The sequence below is a fragment of the Talaromyces marneffei genome, chromosome 4 (assembly GCF_009556855.1).
Source record: "Talaromyces marneffei chromosome 4, complete sequence".
In the NCBI taxonomy this organism is placed as follows: Eukaryota; Fungi; Ascomycota; class Eurotiomycetes; order Eurotiales; family Trichocomaceae; genus Talaromyces; species Talaromyces marneffei.
In genome coordinates, this window is record NC_072351.1 from 3,115,527 (window position 1) to 3,131,054 (window position 15,528).

General features: G+C 48.1%; 5 protein-coding genes across 5 annotated transcripts; 3 read left to right on the forward strand and 2 right to left on the reverse strand.

Moving 5' to 3' along the window:
• Positions 1 to 238: 238 nt before the first annotated feature.
• On the forward strand, positions 239 to 1,466 carry EYB26_006160 (uncharacterized protein; the record flags this gene model as incomplete). Its single annotated transcript, XM_054265436.1, has 3 exons — positions 239 to 397; positions 468 to 1,020; positions 1,114 to 1,466. The coding sequence occupies 3 exons, from the start codon at positions 239 to 241 to the stop codon at positions 1,464 to 1,466; spliced, it is 1,065 nt and encodes a 354-aa protein (XP_054121411.1).
• A 90-nt stretch (positions 1,467 to 1,556) lies between these two features.
• On the reverse strand, positions 1,557 to 3,224 carry EYB26_006161 (uncharacterized protein; the record flags this gene model as incomplete). Its single annotated transcript, XM_054265437.1, has 4 exons — positions 1,557 to 1,852; positions 1,907 to 2,111; positions 2,173 to 2,560; positions 2,635 to 3,224. The coding sequence occupies 4 exons, from the start codon at positions 3,222 to 3,224 to the stop codon at positions 1,557 to 1,559; spliced, it is 1,479 nt and encodes a 492-aa protein (XP_054121412.1).
• A 1,419-nt stretch (positions 3,225 to 4,643) lies between these two features.
• On the forward strand, positions 4,644 to 5,559 carry EYB26_006162 (uncharacterized protein; the record flags this gene model as incomplete). The annotated part of the gene is made up of 2 exons (XM_054265438.1): positions 4,644 to 4,878; positions 4,946 to 5,559. 2 exons carry the CDS (start codon positions 4,644 to 4,646, stop codon positions 5,557 to 5,559), a joined length of 849 nt encoding a protein of 282 aa, XP_054121413.1.
• A 1,260-nt stretch (positions 5,560 to 6,819) lies between these two features.
• EYB26_006163 (uncharacterized protein) lies at positions 6,820 to 8,388 on the forward strand (the record flags this gene model as incomplete). The annotated part of the gene is made up of 1 exon (XM_054265439.1): positions 6,820 to 8,388. The coding sequence occupies one exon, from the start codon at positions 6,820 to 6,822 to the stop codon at positions 8,386 to 8,388; it is 1,569 nt and encodes a 522-aa protein (XP_054121414.1).
• Positions 8,389 to 10,281: 1,893 nt separating this feature from the next.
• On the reverse strand, positions 10,282 to 12,583 carry EYB26_006164 (uncharacterized protein; the record flags this gene model as incomplete). The annotated part of the gene is made up of 3 exons (XM_054265440.1): positions 10,282 to 10,329; positions 10,380 to 10,756; positions 10,807 to 12,583. 3 exons carry the CDS (start codon positions 12,581 to 12,583, stop codon positions 10,282 to 10,284), a joined length of 2,202 nt encoding a protein of 733 aa, XP_054121415.1.
• Between the last annotated feature and the right edge of the window lie 2,945 nt (positions 12,584 to 15,528).

Consider the following 15,528-nt stretch of genomic DNA (forward strand, 5'->3'; position numbering starts at 1 on the left):
GGTGGATTCACACGACAGATAACACAATGCTTATGCAACCTTATTATATTAAACTACCGGTACCTATATGCCGGTAGCGGACTGCTTGGGTTACGAATTGTATCCTTGGGAATTACCTGCCTAGGTAGGTTAGAGAATGAATCAAACAACTACTAATATACCTACCGTATAACATAACTTCATGTTGCGCTGCACTGGAGAATACCTAAGGTGAATATTCAGTCTTGGTCTGTCCACCATGTTCGAGCAACTTGACTTCTCCAAGTTCTACAGTGCTAACACAGCTCAACGCGACAGCTTCTGTCAAAATCTAGCTTCCAGTCTCCGACGGAATGGATTCGTGCGATTAGTCAATCATGGCATCTCATCGGAAGAGATAGACCGGGCATTTGAAACGGTTTGCCCCCTTTCGCAACAAACACAACCCACAGATTTTGATTTCATATCAACTAACAGAATCTTGAAAGAGCCGCCACTTTTTTGAATTGCCTCTAGAGCAAAAGCTCAAGTCTCCACATCCTCCAACTGCAAATCCGCACCGGGGCTATACTGCCTTTGGAATCGAGAATGTATCTGCAGCGTCCAACTATGGGAGTTCTTCAAAGTTGCCTGTTCTCAACGATATGAAGGTCCCTTTCCCTTTCCTCGGTATCCTTTCTCCTCTATATCTAAATCTAAGTGATATTTTGCAGGAATCCTACGACATAGGCCACAAAAACGACGCACTCTACACCAACATCTGGCCCCCAGCAGGCGTCCACGACGCATTCCAACCAACCTTTACATCCTTCTTCGCGTCGGCGTACAACGCCGAAATAGCGATTCTCCAAGCTCTTTCTATAGGTCTGGGCCTTGCGCTGGAGACATTGTCCCAGCTACACGTGGAAAAGGCGAATGAACTGCGACTCACGCATTACCCTGCCGTATCTCGTGCAGAGTTCTCGCATTCAACGCGAATAGCGGCGCATACGGATTTTGGCACGATTACGTTTTTGTTTCAGGATTGTGTGGGAGGATTGCGTATGCCCGCTGCTCCCCCCTTTTCTCTCTTCACCCTTTGAAACTCTTTGAGCGAGACTAGGTTGAACTAACATCTGTCTGGAATCGGTTTAGAAATGGAATTTCCGCGTGGAAGTGGAAAGTTCGTCGATGTAGAAAGTGGTGGTCCACATGAATGTATCCTGAATGTTGGAGACTGCCTCGAGAAGTGGACGGGTTTACCTAGTGCGCGACATAGAGTGCATTTACCTGAACGTTTGCAGCGAGCGGGAGGTCAGAATGGCAACCGAGAGGGAAATGATGGTTTTCTCGTTGAGGAACGCTTTTCAATTGCGTACTTCGCAAAACCGGATCGTGCGGCGAGTCTGCGCCCACTACTAACACCACGAGGGGGATTTGGACATTCGGAAGAGGTGTATATGACTGCTGGAGAATTTCAGCGTATGCGAATTTCGCAGACGTACTGATGGACCTTGAATATAAATCTAGGAAGAATCCAAAAGCAATTGAGAAATTCAACAAATACCTAGGTATGAGTTTACCTATGTATATGATTTTCACACACTCGACCCAGCCCTTAACGCTCGATTCGCAAATAGAGCTCCCACAAGCCCGAATATAAAGCAAGCAGCAGCCAGCAAGAACGGGAACCCAAGATAGACCCCATTATCATCCCATCCAATAGCAACGGCAAGACTGCGATTGAGTATCAACGCGCCAGCTGCGGATCCAATACCGTCCCCGACTGCAATCACGGTGTAGAGAACGGCTACATGCTCCGGACTGACGAAATCTGCTAGAACGGATTGAAGGGCGGGGCGCGTGCTGCATCCTGTTGTGAAGAGCAGGAATCCTGGTGGATGACCCATTAGATTTTAATGCTCAAGCAGTCTTTTGACGGTCTCACCAAAAATGAAAATCAAAATGGATTGCGCGCACGCCATGACAAGACATCCAATAACCATAACCGTAAACCCGTACTGAGCAATCGATAAATCGGCCTTCTTGGAACTTATATGGAATCGTGTTTGTGCAATGCGCTTAGCCGGGGGTAATACTAAAAGCAAGAATACCAGGCTCTCGAATGCCTGGATGGAGAATATGCGACTGGTCTGGTTGTAACGTTAGAGACGTTCCACAAAGTTTGGGTTGAAAGGGGAGGGAAAGGCGAACCCATGCGAGCGACACATCAAATTTCCTTGGTATATATTGAAACATGAGCTCCATAACCGGATTCAGCATCTTGGCGACTGGAACGGTGGATAATAAGACAAGAAGATAACGGTTGTGGAACAGCTCTGGCAGTATGCGCAGACTGCGTCGAACAGAGCTACTGAAATCGGTTGCTTCGTTCTTAGCCAAGTCATTTCCAACCGAGGCGCCTTGATGGTCGCTATCAGAGCGCAACATAAAGATCGCAACAATACACAGCAAACCCAACGGAAAATTGAGTATCATCGAGATAAATGGGTGCTCTCGCTCGAGAAGCGTAGCCGCAAGCATGATAGCGACAATCTCGGTGCATAGTTGAGCAGCCATGAAAAGGAAAAAACAAAGCGACCTAGCAGACAGTAATAAATTCAGAAAACTTATCGAAAAATAAATATGTTAAGCCAATTCGGTAACCGTGCTTACCTGTTCGCAGCAGGAACATGCTTCGCCGTAATCGAGTAAATCACCGACATGAAAAACGACGATCCGCCTCCAATTACCCTCCAAAGCGGCGAGAGGACGACCATGCAGACCGGAAATACATTATAATAGAAACACACGACGATAAGCCAAGCGCACGACAAAAGGTATCCGACAACATTCACGCCGGCAAGTAATGGCTCCCCCAGGCGGCCCACGAGTAAGCCATATGGTAAGGTCAAGACCAGTCCGACAATTGCTTCTAGAGCGGACAAGTAGCCACGGAGGTGCGCCAGTTCTTGCTGCACGGGTGGCGATTTGCAGATACCTGCTGGCAGGTCATTCTGGGGATTGGGGTAGTGTTCGCGACACACGCCGACTTCAATCAATTGCACGGTGGCAGTGTATTTCAGTACATCGGCAAAGGCGTACAAGATGAGAACTGTGGCTGCCAGGCCGGCTGTGCGGATAGAGTCGTTGCTCCATTTCGCAGCATCGGCGTCAGGAGTCGGGTGCTGTGTAGTATTATTCTCGTAGAGCAGCGGTGATGAGTCTGCAGTTTCATTACATGTGTCGTGGCGGTTGTCGGGCATCTTCCTCTTTGGTTCTTCCTGCCAGAAGGAAGAATTGCAAAGTTTCTTGAACGCTACGCTGGTCTTTATCCAGAGCTTATCTATTTTCCTTCTTATCTTGGATTACCTAGGTATACTACGGAGTATTATAGTGCATGGTGGATTGTACTGTAGTAGGTTAGTGTATGTAACGGCAGAGACATGCCAAAAGTAAAACGTGGCGGATAAGCAAGCCAATTGGCAAGCAAAACGATATTAATCAATGCTAACCAACAGATAAGCTCATCTCTAAGCAAGCCAACAAGCAAGCCAGCTGGCCATTTGGCTGATCACGCACGCATCTTTAGCCTCGTTATGGAGCTAGTCCCAACGCCATGCGGAGACAAACTGACAAAGTCTTCGTTCGTGTGTACGTAGTAGATTTTGATTTGCGAATACAATTGCCGAGATTTAAATTGTAGGGCAGCTAGGGCTCATATCAGGACTCAGCGAGCAGCTAACCAACTCGGTGATGGCTTACAACGCGAAAATCGGAGACTAGGGTTAGGGTTTGATTTGCCCTACGTAACCGCCGCCAATCCAAATGCAACGCAACGGGAGACGCGTACTCTGATATATGTCTTTCCGAAAACGGACAATGAAACCCCATCGCCAATCGGTGTTTATAACTTAAAGTTTGCCGCCTGAAGACATGACATGACGTCCAGCTCGACTAGATCTTGGGACTAGGAATAAATCTCGCTTACTCTGTACTCCCATGTTTCGCTGGAACCAGTGGAATTGGATGTATACAGCCATGCGTCGATGTGGCGGCTTCTCTTGGCTTTCGTACATAGGGCCAACAATCCCACACCGCAACCCTTCAACAAACACACCCTGGGCCATAGATCAAAGTTCCCTTACTGCTTGCATACTACGACACGGCCACGGCCAAGATCGCGCCCAGAGGTCTTGGAATTTCTTGGGTTGGGTGGCTTATGGATCCCAACTGATCCACTCGCAGCTTAGGATGTGCATTTTATATGCCCATGCGTTGGTCGGATAAGCCATGATAGGGCGGATAGGGCAGGTTGCGGAAGCGAGCATATGTGTAACCTCGCCTGGGCACTTATACGATCTGCAGGTTTACCAAGAATTGCGAGAGGGACCGAGGTTCTGGATCCGAGTAATCGGGAAGATAAGGGTGTGAGGGTTTCAAATGTTGGGGGGATCGGATTGGTGATGGATGACTTCATGGTCTTGGTAAAGTGGATGGAATGTATATATCTATATATATATTTATATATATAGTTGCCTGATGGTAGATCTGGTGGGCTGTGTCTCGGTTAATTCTGATCAAACCATTCTAAGCCGGTCAGTCTGATAGAAGGCCTGCTCCCGAATTCAGAACATAAAAAAATTGTAAAAAACTGCATGAGCAGGAACAAGAGCTTGTTCAGTATGTTGAAACGCTCTGTATCCTTCTTACCTACCGATCAAATCAGCACAGCCGAGACCCTGAGCCAGAAACAGGGCACGCTGATCAAGATCAGAGACCAGAATCTCGTGCAGTACCTCGCTTCCGACATCAACACCAAACGAGCTGATATCATTCTCATCATCTGCGCGTTTGTTAGTGGTCTGGTCGATGGCGTCTCGTTCACTGCCTGGGGCAGTTTCGCAAGCATGCAAACGGGTGCGTTTCAACCCGCAGTTTCAAGCCCTAATTTATTTTTTTCTTATCACTTAACAGACCGTGATAGGAAACTCGGTCTTCATCGCCCTCGGCGCCTCCGGCCAACCGCAATACCCAGACTACCTCTGGGCCAAATCACTCATCTCGGTGGCCACATTCGTCATCAGCAACATCTTCTTTAGCCGCTTCATGCGCTTTCTCGGCCCCAGGCGTCGGGTGACAAACATCATTTGCTTCCTGCTTCAATCTCTTGCTCTGCTTGTAGCTGCTCTGCTGGTCCACGTGCACGTTGTATCGCCACGAGCAGAAAACCCGCGCGCACCCATAGCATGGATGCAGGTTTTGCCGATCAGTCTGCTTGCATTCCAGGCCGCGGGACAGATTGTTGCTAGTCGCACGCTGGGGTACGATGAAATTCCAACGGTGGTACTGACAACGTTGTTGTGTGATTTGTTAATTGACCAGCGATTATTCGCGGCGGACAACCCTAAGAGAAACCGCAGGGTGGCGTGCTTCGTCACGCTCATACTAGGCGCGATGACGGCGGGCGGGTTGTACAGCCTGACGAATGTAAGTGCCAGTTTGTGGTTGGCGTTTGCATTAAAGGGAGGAATTACTCTGTGCTGGGCGTTTTGGGAAAGCAGTCCAAAGATGCAGGACGACGAACAAGGGCAAGTATGATCATGTGGTCTGTTTGCCCTAAGTCGTGTCGGGGGGATTTAATACATTTACATTTACTGCATAGTACCTACCTCGGTAGTTTATCCAAGGTACTCCGTCAGAGAGGACCGTGGTGGATATCTGTGCGCTTATCGGCTTATCGATTGGCATTTCGGCAGGCTCTGATTGGCTCAACGGGGACAAGTCTGGCAGGCGAAAATCTTGCGTTTTGTTGGGGAACACATGTTACTATGAGCAGTTAGCAAACGGTCAAAGTGTCCAACACGAAGGATCAGATCAGGGCTCCGACGGAGTAAGGGCGCTTGGTGGCGGGGGCTCCGTATGGGTTATGCAATTATATGCAGGATTTAATGAAAAGTGCAGAGTACAGAGTATGGTCTACTACGTCGTATGCTATGAAAGTATGAAGTACTACATAGTACTCCGTATTGTTGATGGGGAAACTGGATACAATACAATACAGCCCTTGATACTAGTCAGCATTAGACTTCCCGCCGGCGGGTGCATAATAAGATATACAACACGGATACGGTACGTATACGGTACATACGGTACGTCCACAATACAGTCACCTGATCGGCGCGCAATGTCGCGTGAGGGTCCAACATGATGACGTTGAGCGGACCATCTCAATTTTTTTTCCCTGTTGGTTCACGACGTCTCTCTCAGGGCACCCAACATGTCCTCCTCATTGTTCTTTCTAGATCAGCCGGATGGCTTCAAGCCACGCAGGAGCATCTTCTTCTCTACAATTGGCAAAAGAAAACAATCCCATGAGCACGAAACGAACGCCTCGGTCCCCCTTTTCTCAGGTTCGCAAGAATCCCAACAAATGCTGGCCCGGCTCCACTCGTCCTGCCCTCGGCCTATCAGCACCCTTGTCTGCCCTGAGCTTGCGAGCGTTGCGACCGAAGACCGAATCGATTGAATATTACGATGTAATGATAAGTGATGCCCAGAGCGAGAATTTCTTGACCGTGTGGTGGCCAGGCCTATTGACAGAAATAAATATCTAAATATCGGTCAACCGGGGAACTCGCCCGCTCTCACTTCCCTTTCTTCAAACTTCTCTATCTTTTTCCTGTTTTACTTCATACATTCTCGACATCTCCCTTACTCGTGAGATCTTGACGTCAACGTTCAGTCCACACTCCCCGGCATCACTGTTTCTCACTCGTACTGTACAGTATACTGCCCACCAAGTGAGAAGTCGGTAACCAATTGCGCAGGCTTTTGAGCCTTCCAAAAAAGACTGTCAAAATGTTCGACTCCTACCAATTCAGCGCAGCAGGCCCCTCGCTTGGCTTCAGACTCCCCCCCTCTGCTTTCTTCAAACTGCCCGGCTCTCAACCGATCAGTCTCATTCCTCCTGCCAACGAGCCATCTCTCGCGCAGCCATTCCAAATCCCAGCGGGTCTCTACGCACAACTCCTCGATTACCGAGTACCTCTCACCATTGGAAGCATCTACGCGACCAGTGTTATCCTGTTGAACCGCGTCAATAAATCGCGCGGATACAAACCTTGGGCTATTAGCAAGACGAGTTGGTTCAAGCTGTTGGTGATTCTGCACAATGTCTTCCTCGCTGTTTACTCTGCATGGACCTGCGTGGGCATGTGGCGGGCACTGCGCCAGTCAATTCCCCGCTTCAACAACGAATTCGGTGCTGTGGGTGTGATTGATGGTTTCTGTCGAGTCGCTGGCCCTCGTGGTCTGGGAAATGGCGCCATTTACAACGCTTCAGACGATACATGGCTAATGCCCAACCCTGAGTACTCATTGGCGGCCAATGGACTTCCTGATCCTACCGATGCTGGCCGTCTGTGGAACTCGGGTCTGGCTTATTATGGCTGGATTTTCTACCTCTCCAAGTTTTACGAAGTGATTGATACTGCAATCATCCTGGCCAAGGGCAAGAAGAGCTCAACTTTGCAAACTTACCACCACACCGGTGCCATGATGTGCATGTGGGCTGGTATCCGCTACATGGGACAGCCGATCTGGATCTTTGTCCTGGTCAACTCCTTCATCCACTCCCTGATGTACAGCTACTACACCCTCACAGCGCTGCACATTCGTGTCCCCAATGCCATCAAGCGCTCTCTCACCACCATGCAGATTACGCAGTTTGTCTTTGGTACCTTTGCCGCCAGCTCGTACATGTTTGTGCGCTACTCGATCCCTGTAACTGTCTCCCGCGCCGTGTCCTTGGAGCGTCTTTCCAAGGCCATTCCAGCCGCTGCCTCTGCCGCTGAGTCTGGAATCGCCGCCGCAACTGCAACCGCCGGTGTTATGCCGTGGTTGAAGAAATTTGCATTCCGTGCCGCCGGCGCTGAGGGCATTGCAGAGAACGTGCTCAACGCTCAGGGCCAACACTTTGGCGCCGACGCATTGAACGCCGCTCGCTTCTCTCAAGCCAAGCAACAGTCGGAAAACGCCATTCTCTACGAGACAATCGACTGCGTCGACAACAGCGGCCAAGCGTTCGCCATCTGGTTGAATGTCATGTACTTGCTCCCCTTGACCTACCTCTTCGCGCGCTTCTTCGTCAAGTCGTATCTCCGCCGTAAGGAACCCGCTCAGCAGAAAGCCGGTACTCAGATCCAACAAGTCGAAAAGGCCGGTCTTGACGCTTTGAAGGGCGTCAGCCGTGAAATCCGTCGTGCAGCTTTGGAGCAAAACGGCGACGGCGATACCTCCGCCACCGACGAGGATTTCTCCAACGAAAGAATCCAGAAGCTTGCTTCAACCACACTTGCCAGCGAGACGAAGAAAAATGGCTCTGAAGCTGTGCCACCCAAACGTCGCTCGAAACGCGGCGAGGCTTAGGCCTAGCTAGAAGAGTGCTACATGCTACCTCGTCAGTGCAAGTCCAGTAATACATTTGATGTATTGCATTCTTCTCTTCCCAACTTTTTCCGGATTTTCCAAAATGGGACACGCAAGACAAAGTACCTAACTAGATAAACGATCTCGCGATTACGGCTAATGCTTCCCCCTTTTATTCTTGTCTCTTTAACTCGATTCAATTTCCCAGGCGCTTACGGTCCGGTTGTGCATGCATATATGCAATGCATTTTAAAAAGAATTCTCAACTATTTGTGTTATCAATTATCACTTTTGTACATAAGATAAGAACTTCGAATTATGCCTTTTTTTTTTTTTTTTTCTATCTTCCCTGCCCGCACACTTCATCAATTGTACGGAGTAATAGACGGCGGCTTCCCAGCCAAGCTAGTTAAAAAGCAGCATAGCATACCATAGTTACGAACTGCTAGAGTTAAGTTAACTTGTGTAACTTAAACTTACCAAAGTAATATTAAACTATACATCCCCATCCATCCAAACGGGGCCCCAATCAGACCCCAGCATCACAAAAGGCAGTCCAAGGATTGATTTACTACCACGTAGTACGTTCCAGCGCGTAGGAACAGAACATTCAAGCAAAAGATTGAAACAACGCGATTGGCTACCCCACCGGAAGACCCCGGAACTCTAACCCAATGTACTCTAGTCCTTAATCCGACTACGTACACTAGTGGCCTACATAGTACACTACATAACTTAATACGTACGTAGTTATATAGAGACGACGCGATGGACGAATCACAATACTCCGTACATCGTCAACAAATCATCGGTCCATTTTTTTGTTTTTGTTTTTGTTTGTTTTTTGTACGTGTGTAAATAAATGGACAGAATAGTTAGCTTCAACATTGCTACTGTGCACTTATACATCTGAGCACATACACTGCAACATTTGAAGTACCCGTGTCATCTTTTTGAAGGGGGTAACTAGTTGAATGAGATCATCGATATATATACATCCATGGATACGTATATATCAATGAGCAGGGGGGCTATTATGAGAGAGTACTATGTACATGCAATGCCGCCCAGATTGCATGTGATGCGATCTGTACAATCGAATGCACAGAGTAGTTGAATCTATCTAGGTCTATGCTCATGTGATCGACATCTGGACCGTTGACTACTTCCTAGTTAAACATCTAGAGTGTGATATATAGTAATGATCGCGAGAATGGCTACGTAATACGTCTCATGTACGAATCAAATATCATAATGCTCGCGCGATTGCAATATATAAACTCATATGAATCACATGTTCAATGACCAATCGAAAAGAAACTATACGAATCCCAACTTGCACACCAAAATCCAGACCACGGAGGAGACGAAAATTATAGAAAGAGAGACAGAAAAAATGATACATGAGAAATGAAAATGAACAGCAGTCTCTCCGATCGAGGTAGAAAATAAAACCAAAATACAAATGACAACGCTCCAAAATGAAAGTTACATAGATATGAAGACCGCAGGAATCTGCGGCACAGAATAGAACAAAAAAACACTTCCTTTTGCGATTCAGAAATTGGGCGAGTGGAGCGAGTGAATGAATAACTGACTGGGCAATTGAACGCGAAATCATGAATACCACAACCGCCTAACACCAATCAATGACTGACAGAAACTGATAAAGCAGAGTCGCACAATTCGACGATAATATCGAGTCGCTAGAGTGAAACGGATCGATCGCTCATGTCCAAATAATCAACCGCAATTTATCGAAATGAAATTTACAAGTGGGTCTAATGATCCGAATAATGTCTGGCCGAATTGCTCGCCAGCTCGTAACATAAAAGGAATTATGAGATGATGCAAGATGTTCCGAAAGCCGTGTTGTATCTCAATGCCAGGGCATTAGAGGAAATGTGTGTAAATTTTTGATGTCTCATGAACTTCCATCTCCTGCAAATTTGTCAGTTATTAGGACACGGATAGGATACAAGTAAACGCACCATTTTAAAAGTATTCAACTCCTCCTTGATCTGCTGAGCCAATAGAGGAGTCAACTTGTTGCACGTCGCGGTATCGCCTCGTCGGTCGTATTCACCGCTAGGCCAAGTCTCGTGGAATTGGATGCGTGGGCTGAAAACAATGCTCTTGGCTGCTGCTGGATGGGGAGTGATTGGAGCGCTCTTCGACTCGGAGCCGTATTTGTTCTGCGTCATAAAGTAGTCTTCTCCTTCGATCTTGACCGTATCCGTTCGTCGATGGCCAACCCGGTGTGAGTGTTCTTCAGGTGTGCTTGGGGCGCTCGAGTTTGGTGAGTCGGGAATATGTGGTGGTGGTGTAAGCTCCATAGGTTTTGCAACTGGAGAAGCGCTTCCAGAGCCTACAAACACGTTAGCTTGAAAATATAAATGAAAATTTACTGTCACCCACGTTTCAAGATCCCCTTTTTAACCGCGGCCAACACTTCAGCACGCTCTCGTTCTCCTCCGACAATACTTTTGCGAGAATTGACATCTGGCACGTTGTTATTCACAACCACTGCAGCCTTGGACTTTTCGTTTGTGGGCTGGATCTTCGGGAAAACAGTACCACCACCGCTCTGATCATGAGGATCAGGGTTGGCTGTGACAATCTTGCGTTCCGCTTCAATGTTGACCACTGACAGCTGAGGAGCCGTGGGTTCAGTAACCATTGGCTCTGTGTTCTCATTGAGGACTGACTTTGGACGGAAAAGACCCACAAGAGAACGGGTGGATTTCTTCATTCCCCGGCCCATCTTCCGGAGCATAATAGACGCAGAAGATGCGGTCGAGGATATTGAAATATTGTCTGTCGAGCCTAGCTGGTGAGAATAGATATTATTACCTAGTCCATTGGCTTCTTGCTGTGCAGCGATAGCAGCTTGCTCGGGATCCAATTCATCGCCAGTGTTTGCCGACAGCTCGCCCTCCCGTCTACCCATAGAGTTTTGAACTGATACCTTGCGAAGTTCAGCAGCACTGCCAAAGGAAAATGCCCTCCGTAAGCGTGACTTGCCAGGCTTCTTCGCACTGGCCTTGCTGATGTCAGCCAGGCGCTGTGCGGCAGGACTGCTCAACGCGGACGGAGTAGGATTCGAAGGAGTAGGAGTAGGAGCAGGAGCAGGGCTGCTTGCCACTTGGTTGGAGAGGGGCGAAGGGTTATGGGAGGCATTCGTTGGGAATTTGGAGTCGAGATTAGGAACAGAAGTCTTATTCTCAACCTGACCATCGACTGAGTTGCTCTTTTCCGAGTTTGAAGATGCGGGTCGTGACAATGCTGGAGTCGTGAACTTGAGATCCGGTAACGGGGCGAATAAATCAGAGCTATCCAACGGAGGCTCCTGGGAAAATGCGTCCATATTGGCCCAGCTACGACGTCGATATCGCTTGGCAACATCCGGATTTAACTGCTTTCCAACACGGCCGTCATCTGCACTCGGTGTACGGGTATGCGTTACGATGGCAGGTCGTACTGGCTGCGGCAGAACCACTGCGGTTGCGGAGAGGTCGTAGGAAGAGGATCGAACAGGTATCGCAACAGCGGGCTGCGACGCAGTATTATCATCTGTATTGGTGCGTTTGACCCGTCGATAGCGGTCGGGCAATGGTTTAGAGGGAGTCGAGGTCGAGGGTGGAGAGGTAGAAGCAGAAGAGGGAGTGGATGTAGATGTAGACAAGGCTAAATGGCTATACTGGGCCGATAAGTTGATGGTCGACAAAGGTCGAGGAGTCACATCCGTTGTCCGTCGACGAGAGGAAAGAATGCTATCATCTTGTGAAATATACGAAGGTCGAGAAGAGGAGTTTGAAGATCCAGAAGACGACGGTACAGAACCAGCTGCAAAATGTGACGAGGGATTGGGGATGTTATTCTGTGAGAGCGACGTGGATGAAAGACTATCTGGTCGGACCTGAGGAGACCAGGCCATGGAACGTTGCTGGTTAGTATTCCCAGCCAGCAAACCCGGAGTGCTGGTAAAGGCATAAGGAGCCACCGAGTTCCTGTTGGCGGAATTGTTCACGCCAGTATATGAACTCAACGACATGCTGTGTCCACGGCCCACGTGAGGTTGTGCGATTTGCGGAGTGGAAATAAAAGAGTTTTGGGCCGTTGATGATGCTGGACGAGTTTGGAGGAGCGTCACAGTACCGTTCTGTTGAGGAATCGTCTGGACCAACGCAGCCATGGTGGCTTGAGCCTGATCTGCAAAATCTCTTGCTTTGTTCCTTTGACAACACAGCTAATCAATACCCCCTCGTCTATGTCTTCGTTCTTCAACGAGCTCGCTTCCTTCGGTTCGTACGGTCTTCAGGCAAGTAGTAACGAACGTATCGGCGATGGTGGATAGAAAGAATGGAACATATACGTTGCCTGATGAACAGGGGGTTAGCACCTTAGCACCTTAGCACGAAAGCGATGGGATAACGACGACGATGCTATAAACCTGTCGAGAAGTGGAACGATGCGGAGAATTTGCAGGATTCATAATCGGAGGGAGTGGATTCGTATTGACAAGGAGGACACAAGGCAGACTACCTACTTTCTAGGAACAACAAGTCTGTACGACGGCAGAACCGGTCGGTACCAACAGAAAGAAAGTATCTGCAAGAATTGAAACACAAGGAAAACGCCCGGAGATGAAATTTGATGTAGTATAAAGTGTCCCGATGAAATGAAAGAAAGATTGGGTATCGAAGTTGAAATTATCGTCGACCAACTACCTGACTCACTGTAATGGATGGGCCTTCTTCGGAGGGGGGGGTGGTTTCGACAAGGGCCACGGCAACACGTAAGGTTTCCAGAAGCAAGCGATGAAAAGGGGACTATTCTCAAGCCATGTACGCGAAACAAGGAGTCCAACAGGTCGACCAGACTGTACTGCACTTGGAGTAAATCAAAAAGTAAACGAATAGAATATAAGATAACCAGATCCGGGAGCAAATCGAGATAACGTTTGTCTGATCAAAGAGTACAGGCAAAACGACAAGAATTGTCTGTCACCGAACGACGAAACTGACTGAAACTGTTGTAAGTGGGCCGGATTCCTCACACGTTCTCCCTCGACGCCTCGATTGAATGGGGGGGGGGGAAGGATCCGGGAAAAGGACAGCGAGAGAAGATGGGAAGGGGGAGGGGGGAAGAAGAGGAGGGAGTGTAGATGGGGGACAAGAGAAAGGCAAAAGAAAGAAAAAGATGAACGATGAAAAACAACAAGACAAGACAAGACAAGACAAGACAAGACAAGAGAGAGAAGATGGCGGAGGATAGGGAGACGACGAGATGTGGAGGAGGAGAGAAGACAGACTGACAGCTTCGTTCTCAGGGAAAGAAGGTTCGCGGAGGAAGGAATACAGCGAAACAGAGGGAAAGAGCCAGCGACCATGCCAGGGGAGCGCCAGGAATGGTCAGGGCCGCCGGGAGTGGGGTATGCCAGGCTGAGAGGGCTGCTGATTGGACGGAGTCCTAGGCTATCAGTTAGGCTACGGAGTTACGAATTGTACGAGCGGCGATTGAACTGGCTTCCATCATACTACTATGTCGTAGTATAGACTACAGAAGATGTAGGCAAAAGCCGGCGATGATGATTAGACACTGTGCTTGATTAATCTGTCCTTTTATACTTGGGGTTCCTTCATCTTACAATCCATGGCAATTGAAATGAAGCTGATTAATCATTGGTTTGATGGTCCCGGGCTAGAGTCGCTAGCCCCACAATATACGACCTATACCATACTCGGACTAGTCTGACGTATGACTATCCCAACTAGGCTAGTTTAATTACCGAGCCTGTACTATGATACATTGTCGATTCTGGAGTGTCCTGGACCAAGGGATACGTCTACCAATTTGTCGTCGACTACCCGGTAGTACGTACAAAACAATCTCAGTTAGTTAACTACTACGTACTGCGGAGTAGGTTACCATTAATGTTATTCACTTGGCGTTGACAGAACCGCGAGGCTCTGTCAATCCAGTCGCGATGGCAACGAATGGCAGCGATGAGTTGTCGGTATGTATTCAAAATCTCCGTATGGTTCCCTTTCCTCGGTCTTAGACATTGATCGGCAAGTTGTTGCGTGATTGGCTCGAGGGGCGGCATATTGCTTGACGGAAAAGACTTGTGAGCCAATCAAATTCATTGGATCCATTGTATCATACGTACTCCGGTGGTTATATCAATTAACCAAATAGCGTACCACATAAGATGCATACTTTGACGATGCATTCATTATAAAGGAGTGTAAAGTGCAAAGCATCAAGTACCCAAGTAATAACCGCCGAGTCGCACCATCCCAATCTTCATGCGCATCGAGTCAAGCGTGGCTAGTCTGCTTATTGGTCCCGTCCCTGCATGGCACTGTGTGTACTTACTTTGTAGGCAGATACCAGACTGTGCCTGTTGTATGTACTTGTGCTATGTTACCACTGAAATAATAAAATAATTGCATGGTATCCACGAGTCGTTCTCTTCCCACATGATCACCACCATCGTGGTAAAGTCGAAATAAACTCAACAACCCTGGTACCTCTCAAGAATAACCATGGAATGACGTCCACCCGCGAGATTACATATAATTTTGTGGCTTTTTGGCACTGTTCCAGTATCCATACTTTTCAAGATTAATCATTACTAATTACTAATACTCTGTGACTACTGTGGCTACGTAGATAGACATCCTCTCCGCGAGTGACCCTTTCTCTCCATAATAGATTAATAGTGACTATCAATCGCTAGTAAACTACGTAGTACATACTCACTAGCAGTCCCACCACTGCGCCGCTAATGAGCACGGTGCACTCCTCTGCAACATTCTCTGCTGTAGAAAACGGCTAGTACGCATTCTGACGTACACGGTCTAGAAGGAAGGTCGTTTCCTTATGCGAATTTGACAGGACCTCCCGTATGTGGGGGGGGGGCACACGTGGATGATCAGGAATGCGCCGTAACTGGAGTTTGGACTTTTACAAATTCCTGCGACATTCGAAATAAATAAATAAATATCGGGGAAAGTAGAATTTATTATAATGAGAAAGAAGACCCGAAGGGGCCTCCTTGCATCTAGTTACTAGACTACTATAGAGTATGTATCCGGTACCGACGCTAGTAATATAAGCTAGTAACATCCCGAC